The sequence below is a fragment of the Gymnoscopelus braueri genome, assembly GCF_963280865.1.
Source record: "Gymnoscopelus braueri genome assembly, chromosome: 17".
Classification (NCBI taxonomy): Eukaryota; Metazoa; Chordata; class Actinopteri; order Myctophiformes; family Myctophidae; genus Gymnoscopelus; species Gymnoscopelus braueri.
In genome coordinates, this window is record NC_137617.1 from 2,767,818 (window position 1) to 2,784,771 (window position 16,954).

At 39.2% G+C, this 16,954-nt stretch overlaps 1 protein-coding gene across 5 annotated transcripts in view; it reads left to right on the top strand.

Moving 5' to 3' along the window:
• atrnl1b (attractin-like 1b) overlaps positions 1-16,954 on the top strand; it is a 149,095-nt gene that overhangs the window by 3,761 nt on the left and 128,380 nt on the right. For all 5 annotated transcript variants that reach the window (XM_080456210.1, XM_080456211.1, XM_080456212.1 and 2 more), the window contains exons 3-5: positions 2,809-2,892; positions 9,394-9,507; positions 13,564-13,692. In XM_080456210.1, coding sequence (XP_080312336.1) covers positions 2,809-2,892; positions 9,394-9,507; positions 13,564-13,692 — 327 coding nt within the window. The remainder of the gene's footprint in view (positions 1-2,808; positions 2,893-9,393; positions 9,508-13,563; positions 13,693-16,954) is intronic.

Here is a 16,954-nt window from a genome sequence, read left to right on the forward strand (position 1 = left end):
CCCTTACAGGTCTGTAACTCTGACAGTGTACAAATGGAACCAAATGGACCCATACAGGTCTGTAACTCTGACAGTGTACAAATGGAACCAAATGGACCATTACGGGTCCATTTGGTTCCATTTGGCTTTTGATTATTGTTTTACAATCGCTTAAATCGATTAGTTCAAACTACCCTTACACTGACACACCATACTGCCTCATGTGATATTGAACTGTAGTAACATTCCTGATTGCTACATGTCTCGGTAACCGCATGATGATGTCTCACTGCCTTGTCGCCATAGCAACAGAGGTTGCTGTAGGTGGCTGGTACTTGTTTTGAGCATCGATGTGAGAACTCAACTTCTGTAATTTGCTACATGTCTGTCTTCGTAATAGCACCGACTATGACCCATGTAAAAACTAAACAATCTAAAAGGGAAGTGTGTTTGTGTGTGTGTGTGTGTGTTAGAGAGATAAAGAGGGAGTTCCCATTCCCCTTTTGTATTTTTCTAGGTAGTTGAGAGCTGCTAGACATAATTAAATGCTAAACACCTTGGCGTTATTGTTTTTTCCCCCTTTTTTCTAAATTTAGAGTAGCCAATCATTTTTTACCCCCTTTTTCTCCACAATTTAGTAATTATGCCAATTAATTCCTCCCCCACACACATTTTTGTGTTGTGCACTGCTGTTGTATCCTACTGACTCACCTGCCAGTGAGGAGCCCCCACCGGGAGGACGTAGGGCCTTCGTCCTAATCTTCCTGCCCGACACTCCCTGCTGACAGTTGCCACCCCAGCCCGTAGGAGTACATGCAATCACCATTATCACCCTCCCCGCCCGACTTCCCTTCCCCCGAACACGGGACAATTGTGTTTGTGTAGACGCTCGACAAAGCCGGATCCACCACGGGGGATTCGAACCCACAACCTCTGTGGTGCCTCTATTATTCTCACGTTATAATTTGTTGTGGGTATGATACTTACCGGTTCAGAAGAAGCTACTATACATTACAGCTAAACTGAAATGTAGGGCCATAGCTGACACCTCCAAATGGCATCTCTGGCCACTCTTCAGTCAGACTTTATGAGGAGAATAATAATCACTGTCTATGAATTCACTTATTCTTACATTTGTACACTCAGAGTGATGGTGGTCCTTGAAATTAACCCATTAAGACCTGGAACGCATCTGTGTCCCTTTTAGATTTCTTTGGCTATTCAAAAATAGCAGATATACAAGCTCATAGCGCGGCACCGAGTGCCGCACTATGAGCTTGTAGATCTGCTATTTTTGAAAAATTGTAGAAAAAACTGTAGAGATTTTTTTTTAATCGGCCTCCTCAGGTCTTAACACATTGACTGCCAGAATTATTTCATATTTTTTTAGCCAGTGCCAGAGTTTTTCATTGGAAAAAAAAAAGTACTCAGGAGCCGAAATACAGCATTTTTAAGTTTTAAGTTAACAAGGAAGTGGATAGGAGTCTAGATCTTCAACTAATCATATCTCCTTGGTCTTTGGGTGAAATTGGAAAAAAAAAACTAACTATTTTTTTTTTTTTTTTTTTTCACTTCACGTAGATCTACGCGATTGGCACGTGGCGGCTTTTAAGCGGTTCGCGTAGATCTACGTGATTGGCAGTCAATGTGTTAATGGGTTAAACAAGTTTGAGAACCACCGGTATTGTAATTGTATAGCAGACATGATTCCTCTAGTTCCGGATCCCAATCCTAACCAGGACTTGCTAACTGGCATGGCGCGCTCATCGACTGCTTCCCACGCGCACTCTCATTCGGGCACGGCTGTCTTGTTCAGGCGACCAAAACAAGCCCCTCCAAAACATTTTTAGAAAAATAAAACATAATTCTATGTGCAGGCTGTTCAGTTTTATGTTAAAGTAGGGTAAGTGATATTTCTTGGTTAAAACAAAACGTTTTTTTGTTAAAAAGCACTTTATTCTGATAGTACTCATTGCTATAGAGTGTTTGTTCAGTAACAGGAGTCTCCCATGTCTCTCCAGCTCTATAGAAAACAAAAATTGTATTTACAGGTTGGGATACCAATTGTATCCAATCAGGACAGAGAACTCATACAGGATACAGATTAAACAAGTTAAATTGGAAGTGAGGACACAAAGAAATGAGCAGACAAAATTGGAACTGGAACACAAAAAAAATGAAGCTGATACATGAGTACTCTCTCCTGATTGGCTGAAATTTGGCCAATTTTTTTGTTTATTAAAGAGAGACAAGGAGACCCCTGTTACTGAACAAACACTTTACACCAATGATTCCCATCAGAATATAGTGCTTGAACTTTTTAATACAGCACTTTTCGTGAAAAACATATCACTTCATCTACCTTTTTAAAAAATGTTTTTTGAGCCAGCATTTACAATATAGGCTCCAGTAGGCTGCACACTGTACAATGAAAGGAAATGTCCTTCAGGGAATTTGAGCCCATGTCGTAGGTTTAAAACCTGTGCCATTCATCATGTGTGAGGATATCCGTGCAGAGTCTGTTCCACTGGCTCAATAACTCTCCCCTTAAAAGTTATTCATCTGAACTGAAGCCAAAGCCATACAGCTTGATCACAATTCTAATATAATAACTATCGTTACAACAACTCGATGGGGTCGCAGCACAGTCAAACTATTGTGGTTATGACTCTTGCTTGCAACGCTATGTGTGGCTTGGATAACTTTGGAGCCAGAAAACTGTTTTGATGAGAAATGACCATTCATTCAATCCTCATATCCACATGCCAGTAATCCTTACAATGCATTGTTGAGCTGATCATGCTAATATTTATCATGCTATTGTTTCAGGTTGACGGAGCCCTCGGGGTACCTGACGGACGGGCCAATCAACTATAAGTACAAGACCAAATGTACCTGGCTTATCGAAGGATAGTAAGTACACCTTTTTGCTAAGTAAAATAAACTGTGGCATACCTAAAGCAGAGTGTAATGCATACTCTGTAGCAGAGGTGTAAAGTAACCATGTCAATTTACTTACAGTAAGTACTGTACTTAAGCACAATTTTGAAGTATTTTTACTTTACTGGAGAGTTTCCAATTTTCAGTACTTTTACTTTTACTCCACTACATCTCAGAGGCAAATATTGTACTTTTATTCCACTACAATTATTTGAAAACATTAGTTACTAGTTACCGTACTTTTTTTACTTTGATTATTATCGCAAAATACACTAACCACTTCAGCCCTATATATTTCGACCATTTGAAAATAGCAGATCTACAAGCTCACAATGCGTCGCCATACGACGCATTGTGAACTTGTAGATCGGCTATTTTCAAAAGATTTTTAATACATTTTTAACTTGTGAAATGGGACACTCTGCATAATGAGCACTTTTACTTTTGTACTTTAAGTACATTTTGATGCCAATACCTTTGTACTTTTACTCAATTGAATTTTGAATTCCGGACTTTTACTTGTAACAGAGTATTTCTACATTGCAGTATTGATACTTTTACGTAACAAAGGTGAGTACTTTTTTCCACCACTGCTCTGTAGTACGACAATGGCGCTTCCCAAAAATAACTTGACTGGTAGCTTTCAGATCTGTTGTTTTTGGCAAGCCCACACTGTCGTGTGATGGAATATAAATGAAGACTGATCTGGACATCATGTACAGTGTCATTATAGCCTGCCTCAGCTGATCTCTACTGCTGCTACTGCTGCAGTGTAAAGTAGGTCTGGTTCTGAACTATTTAAAGTCCTGGGATGCTTGCTCAGTTGGGGTTTGAATACGTGCTTTCATTTCAATCTGACAACTTGATAATAAGCTGTACCTTGCTTTTCTGACACTCTGAACAATTCATCCTAAATCTAGAGTTTCCTGTGAATGAATGATATTTTTTTTTGCTAAAAAAACCTTGCTGGTACCGGATTGTTCATTGGACCCTTCTGCCTTTAGAACTGCCTTAAAGGGATAGTTCACCCCCAAAAAATACTTATTTCACACCCCATGAAGCCTTGAATTCATGGAGATGATTATTTTTTTGTTGTTGAATTCCTAAGTTAATAATTTGTTGACCGGTGGAAAGATGCTAATGTCTCCGGTAGGAGACTCAAAGTTGACATTTTGAGTCTCCTACCGGAGCCGCCGCCGCTCATCAAATTATTGGCGTAGGAATGCGACAAAAAAAAAAAAAATCTCTATGAATTCAAGGCTCCATGGGGTGTGTAATTGATTTAAAAAAAAAAGACATTTTGGGGGTGAACTATCCCTTTTAATCCTTCGTGCCATAGATTCAACAAGGAGCTCAAATATTGGTACTAAGGGGCCCAAAGTTTGCCAAGAAAATATTCATTCATATTCATACAATTCCTTCATGTTGTACTGTAGATACAGTGCCAAAATTCTGACCCTACCATCCGAATGTTGCAGCAGAAATTGAGACTCGTCTGACCAAGCAACACCTTTCCCAATTTTCTATTGTCCAATTTTGGTGAGACTGTGTGAATTGTATCCTCAGTTTCCTGTTCTTAGCTGACCTGTTGTGGGTTCAGACATACTCTTCTGTATAGCTTGGTTTTAACAAGTGGTTATTTGAGTCACTGTTGCCTTTCTGTCAGCTCGAACCATTCTCTTCTGACCTCTGACATCAACTAGGCATTTACACCCACAAAACTGCTGCTCACTGGATATTTTCTCTTTTTTCACACCATTCTCTGTAAACTCTAGAGATGGTTGTGCGTGAAAATGCCAGTAGTTCAGCAGTTTCGGAAATACTCAAGACTAGCCCGTAACTTAGCACCAACAACCATGTCACGTTCAAAGTCACTTAACCCATTAAAGCTGGGAACGCATCTGTCATTTTAGATTTCTTTGGGCTATTCAAATATAGCAGATCTACAAGCTCATAGCTTGTAGATCTGCTAGTTTTTAAAAATCGTATTATGTATTACGCTTTTAGTCTTTAGGTAGAGGCTCTGAGCGACTCTGCTACACTCACCCCCCCCCTTAGACCGCTCACCGTTCGCCTATAATGAAATTAAATCTTAACCAAGATACCATTCAAATCAGGGGTGATGCAACTTTGATGATGGAGAGGGCCACTATATTTCCTCACTCACTCCAGGGGGCCACATTGCATATTTTTACTGTCGGGCAGAAACCTCTTATCTCCATATTTTAATTGCAACGTTCTGTGTAAAACTTTGTATGTGCACTCCCTAGAGGCCAAGGAAAAACCTTTGCCCTGAATTTTTCACATCTGCCTTTTATAGCGCCACCAGGAGGCCGACTTATATAAAACACATTTTTGAATATTACTCCTTTAGATTTTATCCAAATTTCACGCAAATCAGTAGACATAATCTCTATAGTCATGTGATCAAGAAGAATCTGTTTGATTTTTCATATTCCATCCTGATTGGCTAAGATTGACATTGCAGGAGTGGCCCGTTTAGAACAAAATGCCGCAAATCATGAACGCAGCGTCCGATTGCGGTGAAACTTTGCTCGCACATTCGCACTACGTTGATGAACTAATTCCACCCTTTCAACATTGCCCTAGTATAGCGCCACCAGGAGGCCGATTTACACATTTACTCTTACACATTTTTCCCAAACATCATGCAAATCGCTACACATTATTTCTATAGTCAAGTGATCAAGACGGATCCGTCCTATTTTTTATATTCCATCCTGATTGGCGTATTCCGAACATTGCTGGCCCACACCTGACTGGCTCCGAGGAGCACTTTTTCTAGTTTTTAATTAATTTCAAATGCATAAGTTATACTTATGTTAAATTTATGAACTAAAATGCTAATACATCGGACATAAAAAAGACAATAACATTTTAATACTAGTCATTAAACAACCAATATAGACTGAAGTAATTAATGCGGGTCATGTTTGCATGTTTGGAATTGGAACAGCTGAAATCAATATTATATCAGTATTCCGATATTAAAGGGATATTTCACTTTCAAAAAAACTTTTGGTCATTTTATCGTCTACTCAGGCTTTTGTGAGCCCCCCAGACCGTTTTTAAGTTGCTTGATTTAGTATTTAGATATTTGATAATAATTTTATCAGACACGCCCCCTTCCTATACAAACCCATTATAACTTCAAACTCCCTTTTTAACCCGTTAGATTCATCAAAAACACCCGTCCTTGGTTCTGCTGACTCACCCAGCCCTCCTAATACGTGAGGGGGCCGTGTTTTTTCGATTACTTTTTTCATTTATTTTATTTAATTTTTTTAATGTATTTAATTTGTTCCATTTTCCAAAAAAAACATTAAAAATAAATGAAAAAAGTTATCGAAAAAACACGGCCCCCTCGCGTATTAGGAGAGCAGGGTGAGTCACCAGAACCAAGGACAGGTGTTTTTGACGAATCTAACATGTTAAAAATGGAGTTTGAAGTTATAATGGGTTTGTATGGGAAGGGGGCGTGTCTGATAAAATGGATATCAAATATCTAAATATTGAATGAAGTAACTTAAAAACGGTCTGGGGGGGTCACTAAAGCCTGAATAGACGATAAAATGACCAAAAGTTTTTTTGAAAGTGAAATATCCCTTTAACCTGTAGGCCACATTAAAAGTGAAGGTGGGGGCCGCATGTGGCCCTCGGGCCACCAGTTGCCCATGTATGATTCAGACGTACCGTACCTTTGTCCTTTGTCCTCATGTTTTTGTTACTTACATGTGCTTTTTCTTGACCATAATGTACAACAAAGTTAGATATCATATTATTTTTTGCTAAGATGCTAGGTTCATTGTTTACCTGGTATCCTATAGTTTCATTGTAAAGATATATCTTTTTTTTTATAGTATATTGTTTAGAGTTTAGACCATTGGTTCTCAAAGTTGGGGGTGTTCCAGGGGGTCCCCAGCAAAAAAAAAGAATATAGAATTACAATCATATTAACCACTTTAGGGTTCATGTGGCCACACGCACACACTGCTCCTAATGGCACAGTCTGGGTGTGTGTTCATATATATGTCACAAATAAATAAAACCAACAACCCAAAGCTGTTATTTGGCCTATGAGAACTGGAGATGAGGCGCTTGGAATATACAGATGCATGTTAACGTTCTTTATTCTGTTTACTTTGGGGTTTTGCGATTCGGGAGGTACAGACACCAGTAAGAAAAATAAACTTCAGCAGCCACAGGACTTTTAGTGTTTTAAAGACAATATTTTTCTACCAAATATCACTTTGCTCTCTCGACGACCACTAACCGTTTAACAGCGAACAACAGCGCCGTTTGTTGAATTTTCGTATTTTTTTTTGCCAGGAAATAGGTCAGGTTCTACTGAAACCAATGTGTTTCTGTCAGGGTTGCCATGTCCGCTTATTACAAGCGGCTTTGAGCTTGTTTTTCTGTAAATTTGCTTGAAAATATTGGTGGCATCACGACACGTTGTGAGCTTGTAGATCGAATATGTTGAAATAACCGATTCATATGTTTGAATTGCTCATGTGACCGTGCTGCTTTATTTGGGCTTGTTTTCATAGACCTGGTTGCTTATTTCTCTCGCAAAATCTGGCGACACTGGTTTCTGTGGTTGTACCTTTCAGCTGGCAAGAGAGCACCGGCACAGAAAATCAGTTTATTGGTGGGCACACAGAAACACACTTTTTGGACTGTAGATCAATGGTTGGTTCTCAAACATTTCTCACAACGCGAGGCGTTGTGAGCTTACAAGCTGAGGGGGCCAGCTTGTAGATCGGCTATTTTCACAATGTTTGCCTCTTTCTTACGGAATATTTGACAATTTGGTATTAAAAAGGTCTTAAAAGTCATTAAATTGTAACTTTATGAATGTGCAGATACCCTGTATACACTTACTGTATACTGTATGTTGGTATGTTTACTGTTGAGTGAGGAAGCAATGCTGCACATTAAGCTAATCCCCCCCCCCCCCCCCCCCCCCCCCCGAGTTTGGGAACCACTGCCGTAGACTGAAAAAGAACGCACCAAGTACAGTGCAATCTCAGGTCTGTTTTCCGAAGTATAGAGGGGTCTAAGGGGTTAAACTGAAGTGATATTGATGAATTCCAAATATTATCAAAAGCATTCTGTGGCACCCCTGGACTTGCGTCACGGCACCCGAACACGGATGTTCATTCAAGTTCATTGATTACCTGGTATCCTATAGTTTAAAATGTACACCGGTTGTGATTTGTCCCAGCATGTTGTTTAGTCAGGTGGTTCTCAAATGTTTTCATGTAATTAATACGTATTTGGCCACGGAAGACCATCTGAAAGGATCTTGTGCCAGGGACCTCATACAAGGATTGCATCGCAATGCTTTGTAGATCGGCTATTCAAAAAAAATAATACCGGTATAAGTTTTAAAGTGATTAAACTTATTTTAATGCTACAGGATTATCAAAAAAAATATATATATAAATTGTGGAAAACGTCATATATGCCTATACTGTAATCATCAAGAGTAACACTTTATGTGCAATGAATCTAGAACATTTTTAATTTTTAATTTATTTATTTTATGTAATTCTTTTTAGATGATCCTGTATATTAACTAATTTAGTTGGGGCCCCCCTTGAACCCCCTCAAGTACCCCTGGGGGTCCCCGTGCCGCATTTTGAGAACCACTGGTTTAGACAGATCCTAGGTTCATGGTTTACCTGGTATCCTTGTTTCTTGGAGGCACTTGGCTGTTCTCTCTGCTCTCTACTTGATGTGATTATTTCGCCTTGTACCAGACTAGAGTTCTTGCTTATTCCTACATCACACATGTCAGTGTCAGTAAAAATAAAAGTATCAATACTGCAATGTAGAAATACTCTGTTACAAGTCAAATTCTGGAATTCAAAATTGACTTGAGTGAAAGTACAAAAGTATTGGTATCAAAATGTTCTTAAAGTACCAAAAGTAGAAAGTACTCATTATGCAGAAAGTCCCATTTCACAAGTGTTCAAAATGTATACAAATCTTTTGAAAATAGCAGATCGACAAGCTCACAATGTGTCACATCACGACGCATTGTGAGTTTGTAGATCTGCTATTTTCAAATGGCTGAAATTTATTTAAGGCTGAAGTGGTTAATGTATGTTTTGTAATAATAATCAAAATCTACAAAGTAACTAGTAACTCAAGTTTTCAAATAATTGTAGTGGAGTAAAAGTATAATATTTGCCTCTGAGATGTAGTGGATTAGAAGTAAAAGTACGGAAAATTGGAAATACTCCGGTAAAGTAAAAAATACCACAACCTTGTACTTAAGTACAGTACTTGAGTAAATGTATTTAGTTACTTTACACCACGGGATAGAGTTAAAGACCGTGCTGTTGGTATTCTTCCACAAATCAGTCAAAGGTCAAGGTCATAGCTCAATGTCAGAGATGAACATAATTCTAATCAAATTGTTCGGTGTGTTCTTTCCTCCTGCAGTCCAAATGCGGTGCTGAGGCTGCGATTTAACCACTTTGCCACAGAGTGCAGCTGGGACCACATGTACATCTACGATGGAGACTCAGTATACGCCCCCCTGGTGGCCGTTTTCAGGTAAGACACTGATAAATCATAAGCCTTCCTGTCTCTGTCTGTCTGTCTGCATATCTTGAGACTGGACCCTTCGCTAAACCCCACCCCAAAAGCGATTGTCCAATGCCAGCTTAGCAACCGTTGTTAGCCTGACATAGGTCTGGCAAGCTTTCGTCACCTGGCATAGCTGTCAATGTTATTTTGCCCGCACACACACAATCATTTGCAACATAATAGCAAGAATAGGAATACCACGATAACGCAATGGTGACTATATGAACCAGCAACAGATTCCACGTACCCAAAACCGTTGGAGGGTTCTTTTCCCTGAAATCTGCGCTTAAACTGCAAGGCTGCATGCTGTGTTGTTCAACACATAAGAAAATGGTGCTGTGTTGTTCAACACATACACAGCTTAACGTCGGGAAAGTTACACGACTCACTCGCCCAGGTGGTGTCAATAATACTAATCACCGCAATCGTAACAAAATTCAGAATCATAGCGCTGCCTGTTTCGGATTCCGCAAGTTAAAGTATATTCATTCATTTGTTCGTCTATTTATTAACTGCTAGTCTGCTACTGTTAGTCTTACCCTGCGGTACATGAAAACTCCTGTTACAGTCATGGATCAACTTCAAACTAGTGTTTGCACTTTCTCCAGGACCATTTACGCGTGCATCTATATAAATGTTCAGATTTAAAATATAAAGTGCTTACCCTATGGCCACGGATGTTACAATTATGCACGGGACTCTCAAAATTACCATTTGGAGAAAATGGCCACCAATCAGATTAAAATGCTTTTTATTGAACAATACGGATGATAAGGGTACTTCTGAGAGCCCGTTCATAAATGTAACATCCGTGGCCATGGGATAAGCACTTTATATTTGAAATATGTGTATATCTGTTTATGCAGATGTACGGGCCATAAATGGAGAAAGTGCAAACACCAGGTTGAAGTTCATCCATGACAGTCGAGACAGACGACCGTCGTGTATCCATGGCTATTACTCCCTCTAACATTTCCCGTGTTTTTAGTTTATTGAAATAATGTCATGCTCATTTTTTCCAGTGCATAGCCTACTGCAGGCCTTGTTGACTAGATTTAGAAGAGATTTTGAAGCTCTTGCTGCTGAAATTATCGATTATTTTTAAGGGGAAAAGACGTCATTTAACATGCAAGTCAATGGGTGAGAAGCAGAGCTTGCCAGGCCTGGGTGTGACTAACTCGCACCTCCAGTCACAGAGTGGAGTGGGTGGGGCTTAGCGAAGGGTCCATTGTCCAACTGATGGACTTTGCATGTGTATCACAGACGACGCAAAGGGATGACGTGCCAAGAGGGGAGTTTGTCAGATCGGCAGTTGTCCAGAAATATATATATTTGTAAACCGTGGTGTAAAGTAGCTAAGTACATGTACTCAAGTAATGTACTTTACTGGAGTATTTCCAATTTTCAGTACTTTTACTTCTACTCCACTACATCTCAGAGGCAAATATTGTACTTTTACTCCACTACAATTATTTGAGAACTTTAGTTACTTTTAAATTTTCAATGATTATATTATAAAACATACATTAACCACTTTAGCCCTATTTTATACATAAGCTTTTTTTAAATAGACGATCTACAAGCTCACATTTTAGTACTTTTACTTTTGGTACTTCAAGTACATTTTGATACCAGTACTTTTGCTGAAGTACATTTTTAATTCCGGCCTTTTACTTGTAACAGAGTATTTCTATATTGCTGTATTGACACTTTTACTTAAGTAAAATATCTGAGTACTTTTTCCACCACTGTTTGTAAATCCTCAAATCTCTTTTGTCTGTCTGTCTGTGTCCCTTTTATTATCTTTATGGCGATCTGTGTGTGTCTGTCTGTCTTTATGCGTACCTTTTATGATCAAAATGGAAGATATCTATCTGGCTGTGTCCCTTTTTATGATCCATATATGGAGATCTCTCTGTCTGTCTATTACTTAAAATGCTCAGTTCAAGGGCCATCTCTACATTGATTAAACAACTTTATTGCCAAGCATGTCAAACTCAGGCCTTGTGTTTACCAGCAGAAGAACGGACTCGGTTTGTTGTTAAATATTTAGAAATATCTCTCCGTCCGTGCTGCATGCTTCTGACTGTGCATTTTGTCTAGGGTTGTCACGATCATGTTGACTATTAATTGTCGTGCAAATAATAGTGATTAACAATGTTATTGTGGTTTCAGCATTGGAACATATATGAATCAAAGTTACATTTATGTTTTACTTTTAGGCTTTGTAAACAAAACACGGCACATGTCAGGTATGACAAATAACTTAACCATGCAAAGATTTCACTGACAATGACTGGTACCAATAATCAAAATCAGGCCATGCATTTAATAATGTTATACTTTCATACATTTAAAAAAATCATTAAATAGCCGATTTACGAGCTCACAACAGACATATCACAACGTGTTGTGAACTTGTAGATTCGCTATTTTGATGTACAGATGAATGAAAACAATTCTGATTATTATGAATATGAATGGAAACAAATTCTGATGATTATGCAAAAAATAATTGCCGTTATCTCAAATACTTGTGATCAGACTAAGGGCAGACATGTGCATTTCTGAGCAGCAGTATGGTTTCATGCCAAGGAAGAGTACTACAGATGCAATATTTGCTTTGAGGATGTTGACAGAGAAGGTCAGAGGGAGCACTCTGGATCCCAGGCTAGCTGGAGGTAGCAGAGACTACTCTGGGAGTAACAAGGATGGATAGGGTCAGAAACGAGTACATCAGAGGGACAGCTCATTTTAGATGTTTTGGAGATGAAGCCAGAGAGGCCAGACTGAGATGGTTTGGACATGTACAGAGGAGGGATAGTGAGTATATCGGTAGAAGGAGGCTGAGGTTGGAACTGTCAGGCAGGAGGCCTAGAGGAAGACCAAAGAGGAGATTTATGGATGTAGTGAAAGAGGACATGAAGTTAGTTGGTGTGAGAGAAGAGGAGGCAGAGGAAGGGGTGAGATGGAGGCAGATGATTCGCTGTGATTATGTCAGCCACACGTGACAGCAAAAATCAAAGCAACAATCAGTGCATCTTTTAAAAAAAATCATTCTAATCTTGTCATTCTATTGGAAGGAAATGTACTGGACAATCTTGTCCTGGTTACGTAAAAATAAATGTTGAAATCCTACGTTTTACGTAGACTGGTTACGTAAAAACCTGTTGAAACCTGTGTTTTACGTTGGCTGGCTACGTATAAAACCTGTTGAAACCTGCGTTTTACGTAGGCTGGCTACGTAAAAACCTGTTGAAACCTGCGTTTTACGTAGGCTGGCTATGTATAAAACCTGTTGAAACCTGCGTTTTACGTAGGCTGGCTACGTAAAAACCTATTGAAACCTGCGTTTTACGTAGGCTGGCTATGTAAAAAACCTGTTGAATCCTACGTTTTACGTAGGCTGGCTATGTAAAAACTTGTTGAAACCTGCGTTTTACGTAGGCTGGCGAAGGTTTTCCAGCACAGAGTGAGCAAGCTCTCATCACACTGAACTCATTGGAAAGCATCACATCAGAATGTCACATGTCTTTCTGACAGTAGAACGAAAAGGATTATGGTTAATAATAATCAGTAACGGTGTCCTTTAAAGGTAACCCCAGGCTGATTTTCTAGTTTGTTTTCAAGTTCAGGTTCAAAACTACAGCAGATTAAAAACTACAGTAGATTAAAAACATGGCAGACTAGTGAGCAACACAGAGCTGCATCAAACAAATTAATAATGAGTGTGTTAGATTTCTATAGATGTGTCCAGAGCCAACGGTCAATGTTCAAGCATGATAGACAGTATTCACACCCAGTGTTGCCAATGTAAAACTCGAGTCACTTCCTGACTTGCCTACGTCATTAAAATACGACTGAAATAGGAGGCTGGCCAGACTGATAAGCGAAGTGAGAAAAAAAAAATCAGCCAAACGTAGTAAATCAGGCTGGATCCTGTATAGTGGATCCTGTAAGTATACTTTTTTTCAAAGTTGCTATTTTTGGGGTAAAAGTACTCTGTGGTGTGTGTGTGTGCAGTGGTGTGATCGTACCGGAGGTGAGGGGCAACGAGACGGTCCCGGAGGTGGAGACCACCTCAGGCTACGCTCTGCTGCACTTCTTCAGCGACGCGGCCTACAACCTGACCGGGTTCGACATCTTCTACTCGTGAGTACAATGGGTTCAAGTTCTCAAGTCGCCATGCATCTGATTTCAGGCATGTGGATGCCATAGAAGCCAGCATAAGCATGTCTTCTATGGAAGCACGCCGTGCACCGAAAATAGCAGATCTACAAGCTCACAACATGTCGCGCTGCAACGTGTTGTGAGCTTGGAGATCTCCTATTTTAGCTGGTTGGCTGTATGTCAGGGGTGGGCAACTTTGATGATGGAGAGGGCCACTATATTTCCACACCAGAGGGCCACATTGCACACAGAATCCTCTTATCTCTGTATTTTAACTGTCTTTTTCGTAATTAATGCTCTACTTCGTCACACAAAAGTAGCATATTAGCATATTTTTGCTATTTTTTTTATTGGAATCCTGAATGACTTTTTAGCTTTTTTGAATTGGAATCCTGAAATGTTACATTTTTATTTAATTTCAAATGCATTTAGTTATACTTATGTTAACTTTATGAACTTAAATACAAATACATTGGACATAAAAAAAGACTACATCATTTTAATACTAGTCATTAAGCTACTAATATAGACTGAAGTAATTAAAGCGGGTCATGTTTGCATGTTTGGAATTGTACTGTAACAGCTGAAATCAACAATATATCAGTATTCTGATATTAACCTTCGGGCCACATTAAGTGAAGGTGGGGGCCGCATTTGGCCCCCGGGTCACCAGTTGCCCATGTATGCTGTATGTAGAACAGAACAGCAGCAGCATAGGTTTAGAATGATAATACCTAAACAACATCATTACATTTTCAGTCATCAGATTTAATTTTATTTTGCTTTATTCCATGTGAGTATCCAGCGCCCCCTCCAGGGGATCAGTACACATTGCATCTTATTTTATCTTAACCCATTAAGACCTGGAACGCATCTGTGTCACTTTAGATTTCTTTGGCTATTCAAAAATAGCAGATATACAAGCTCATAGCGCGGCACCGAGTGCCGCGCTATGAGCTTGTAGATCTGCTATTTTTGAAAAATCTTGATTTTATTTTCAAAAAGTTAGGATTTAGAAAACAGAATCGCCTCAGGTCTTAATGGGTTAAGAGCACTTAAGCCATTTCAACCTTATCTTCACATCCTCACTAATGCTCATATTATAATATTATATAATCTTATAATAAGATTTCCGTCTACTCAATCTGTCTCATTGGTGGGCTGTGGACAGTTCAGAAAGTACCAGTGACATCACCGATGGGGATTCCAAGCTAATAGAAACTACAGCCTTTCTCTTCCTGGAAAGCATAGTGAAATAGAAGCCATTGTTCTTACTTTAAAGGGATAGTTCACCCCCAAAATGACTTTTTTTCCTATCGTTTAGTCACCCCATGGAGACTTGAATTCATGGATATCTTTTATTTTTTGTCGCATTCCTAAGCCAATAATTTGATGACCGGCAGCGGTTCCGGTAGGAGACGCAAAGAGTCTCCTTTGTGTCTCCTACCGGAACCGCTGCCTACCGGTCCGCTGGTCATCAAATTATTGGCTTAGGAATGCGACAAAAACAATAAAAATGTGGTGACTAATCGATAGAAATTTTGTTTTTTTTGGGGGTGAACTATCCCTTTAATAAAAAAGAAAAAAACATTTGGTTTGAAATCTTATTTGAAATCTTATTTGAAATAACTTGTAGGCAGGTTTTTGAACTGTCCGCAGCCCTCCTCTTCGACACAGAGTGAGTAGACAGAAATGGTGCCAACTACCGAGCAATAGTTAGGACCAATTATATGAAGATATACAGCAGATTGGTCCAGTTGGTCCTTTAATTTATGCGAAGGACCCTCCGTCTGTGCCATAGCCTCCGTCTGTTGCCCCCCTGCTGAAAAATGGAATAAATGGCCTATAAACAAGATCACAGCACGGCACGAGCATGCAGATCTGCTATTTTGCAGCTTTGGAAATATTTTTTAAAATGTCTGAGAAACCATGTAAATATTTCGACAATAATGAAATGGCCAAAACAGGGATACCAGGTTAAAAGTGGTTAAACTGGTACAATAACCTTAGGAATTGCATTTGAATATACATTAAATATTATAGAACTAATACAAGTAATTCCCCTAAATTTGGTGTTAAGGCTGCAATGCTGTTGCCTTTTGCAAAGATGCTTACGATTCCATATTGAATTTATATATAGGTAATCCCTAAGTAATCCACTTTATTTGCAGTCTGTGCATTAACGGTCATTAAAAAGCACATGTATGGGACATACTTTAGGTAATAGCTAGGTGATTGCACGGTAGGCAGCTACTGTATGGGCACTCTGTTATTTTCCATGTTGTTAAGCTCCATCTTGTGGAATTGTTACATAATGTCAACCACCCTTTCAAAACAAAACCCATTTTTCAGTTACTTGCATTAATATGCAGGAGGTTAGCATACTTGAAACTATTTTCCTGTACTCCTGTACTCATGTTGACAGTAAGGACGAGGAACATGTAATTGTTGATATGCATGTTAGCTTGCCTCACATTGGATACTTATTTTAAATATTTCGAATTTTTGTTTTACTACTTAAGCCATATATACTTTGTCCTAGTATGCGGAATAGTGAAAATAGTCGATCTACAAAATAAATGGTTGTCTTATGGTTAAAAAAGATTTGAGGAGTACAAAACAATTCAGGTTTAGGGGATGGGATCAGAGTTACGGCCGATTTATTATTAGTTGCACGCCAGTGTCGGCACCGAATAATAGCAGATCTTGTAAGCTTGTAGATCTGCCATTTTCTGCTGTAGGGTTAAGCTTGCTGTTGCTGCCCCATCCCTGTGGAATGCACTCCCCGATACTATCAAAAATAACCCCCCACCCTCCAATCCTTCCAAACGGGAGCGTACCTATGTTCCCTCAGCCCTATGCTCCTTCAGAAATAACACTAACCCTAAACCTAATCCTAAACTGAGGGAACATAGACATGACCACTCTCAAAACCCACCTCTTCAATATGGCTTTCCCCAGTTAACTGCACCCCCCCTGTTTTACTGTTCCTGTGTTTTTATTGATTTTACTGCATAGTCATAAAGATAAGATTTGTTATTGTTCTTTTCTCCCCCCCCTGTATAAAGTGTTATTTTCTAAGGATTCTTAGAAAAGCGCTATATAAATATATATATATATTTTGTGGGATATTTGTATATAACCGGGAAAGCATCTGTGTAACCACTTAAACCATTATTTTATACTTTGGCTATTAAAAAAATAGCATACAAGCTCATAGTGCGGCACCAAGTGCACTATGAGC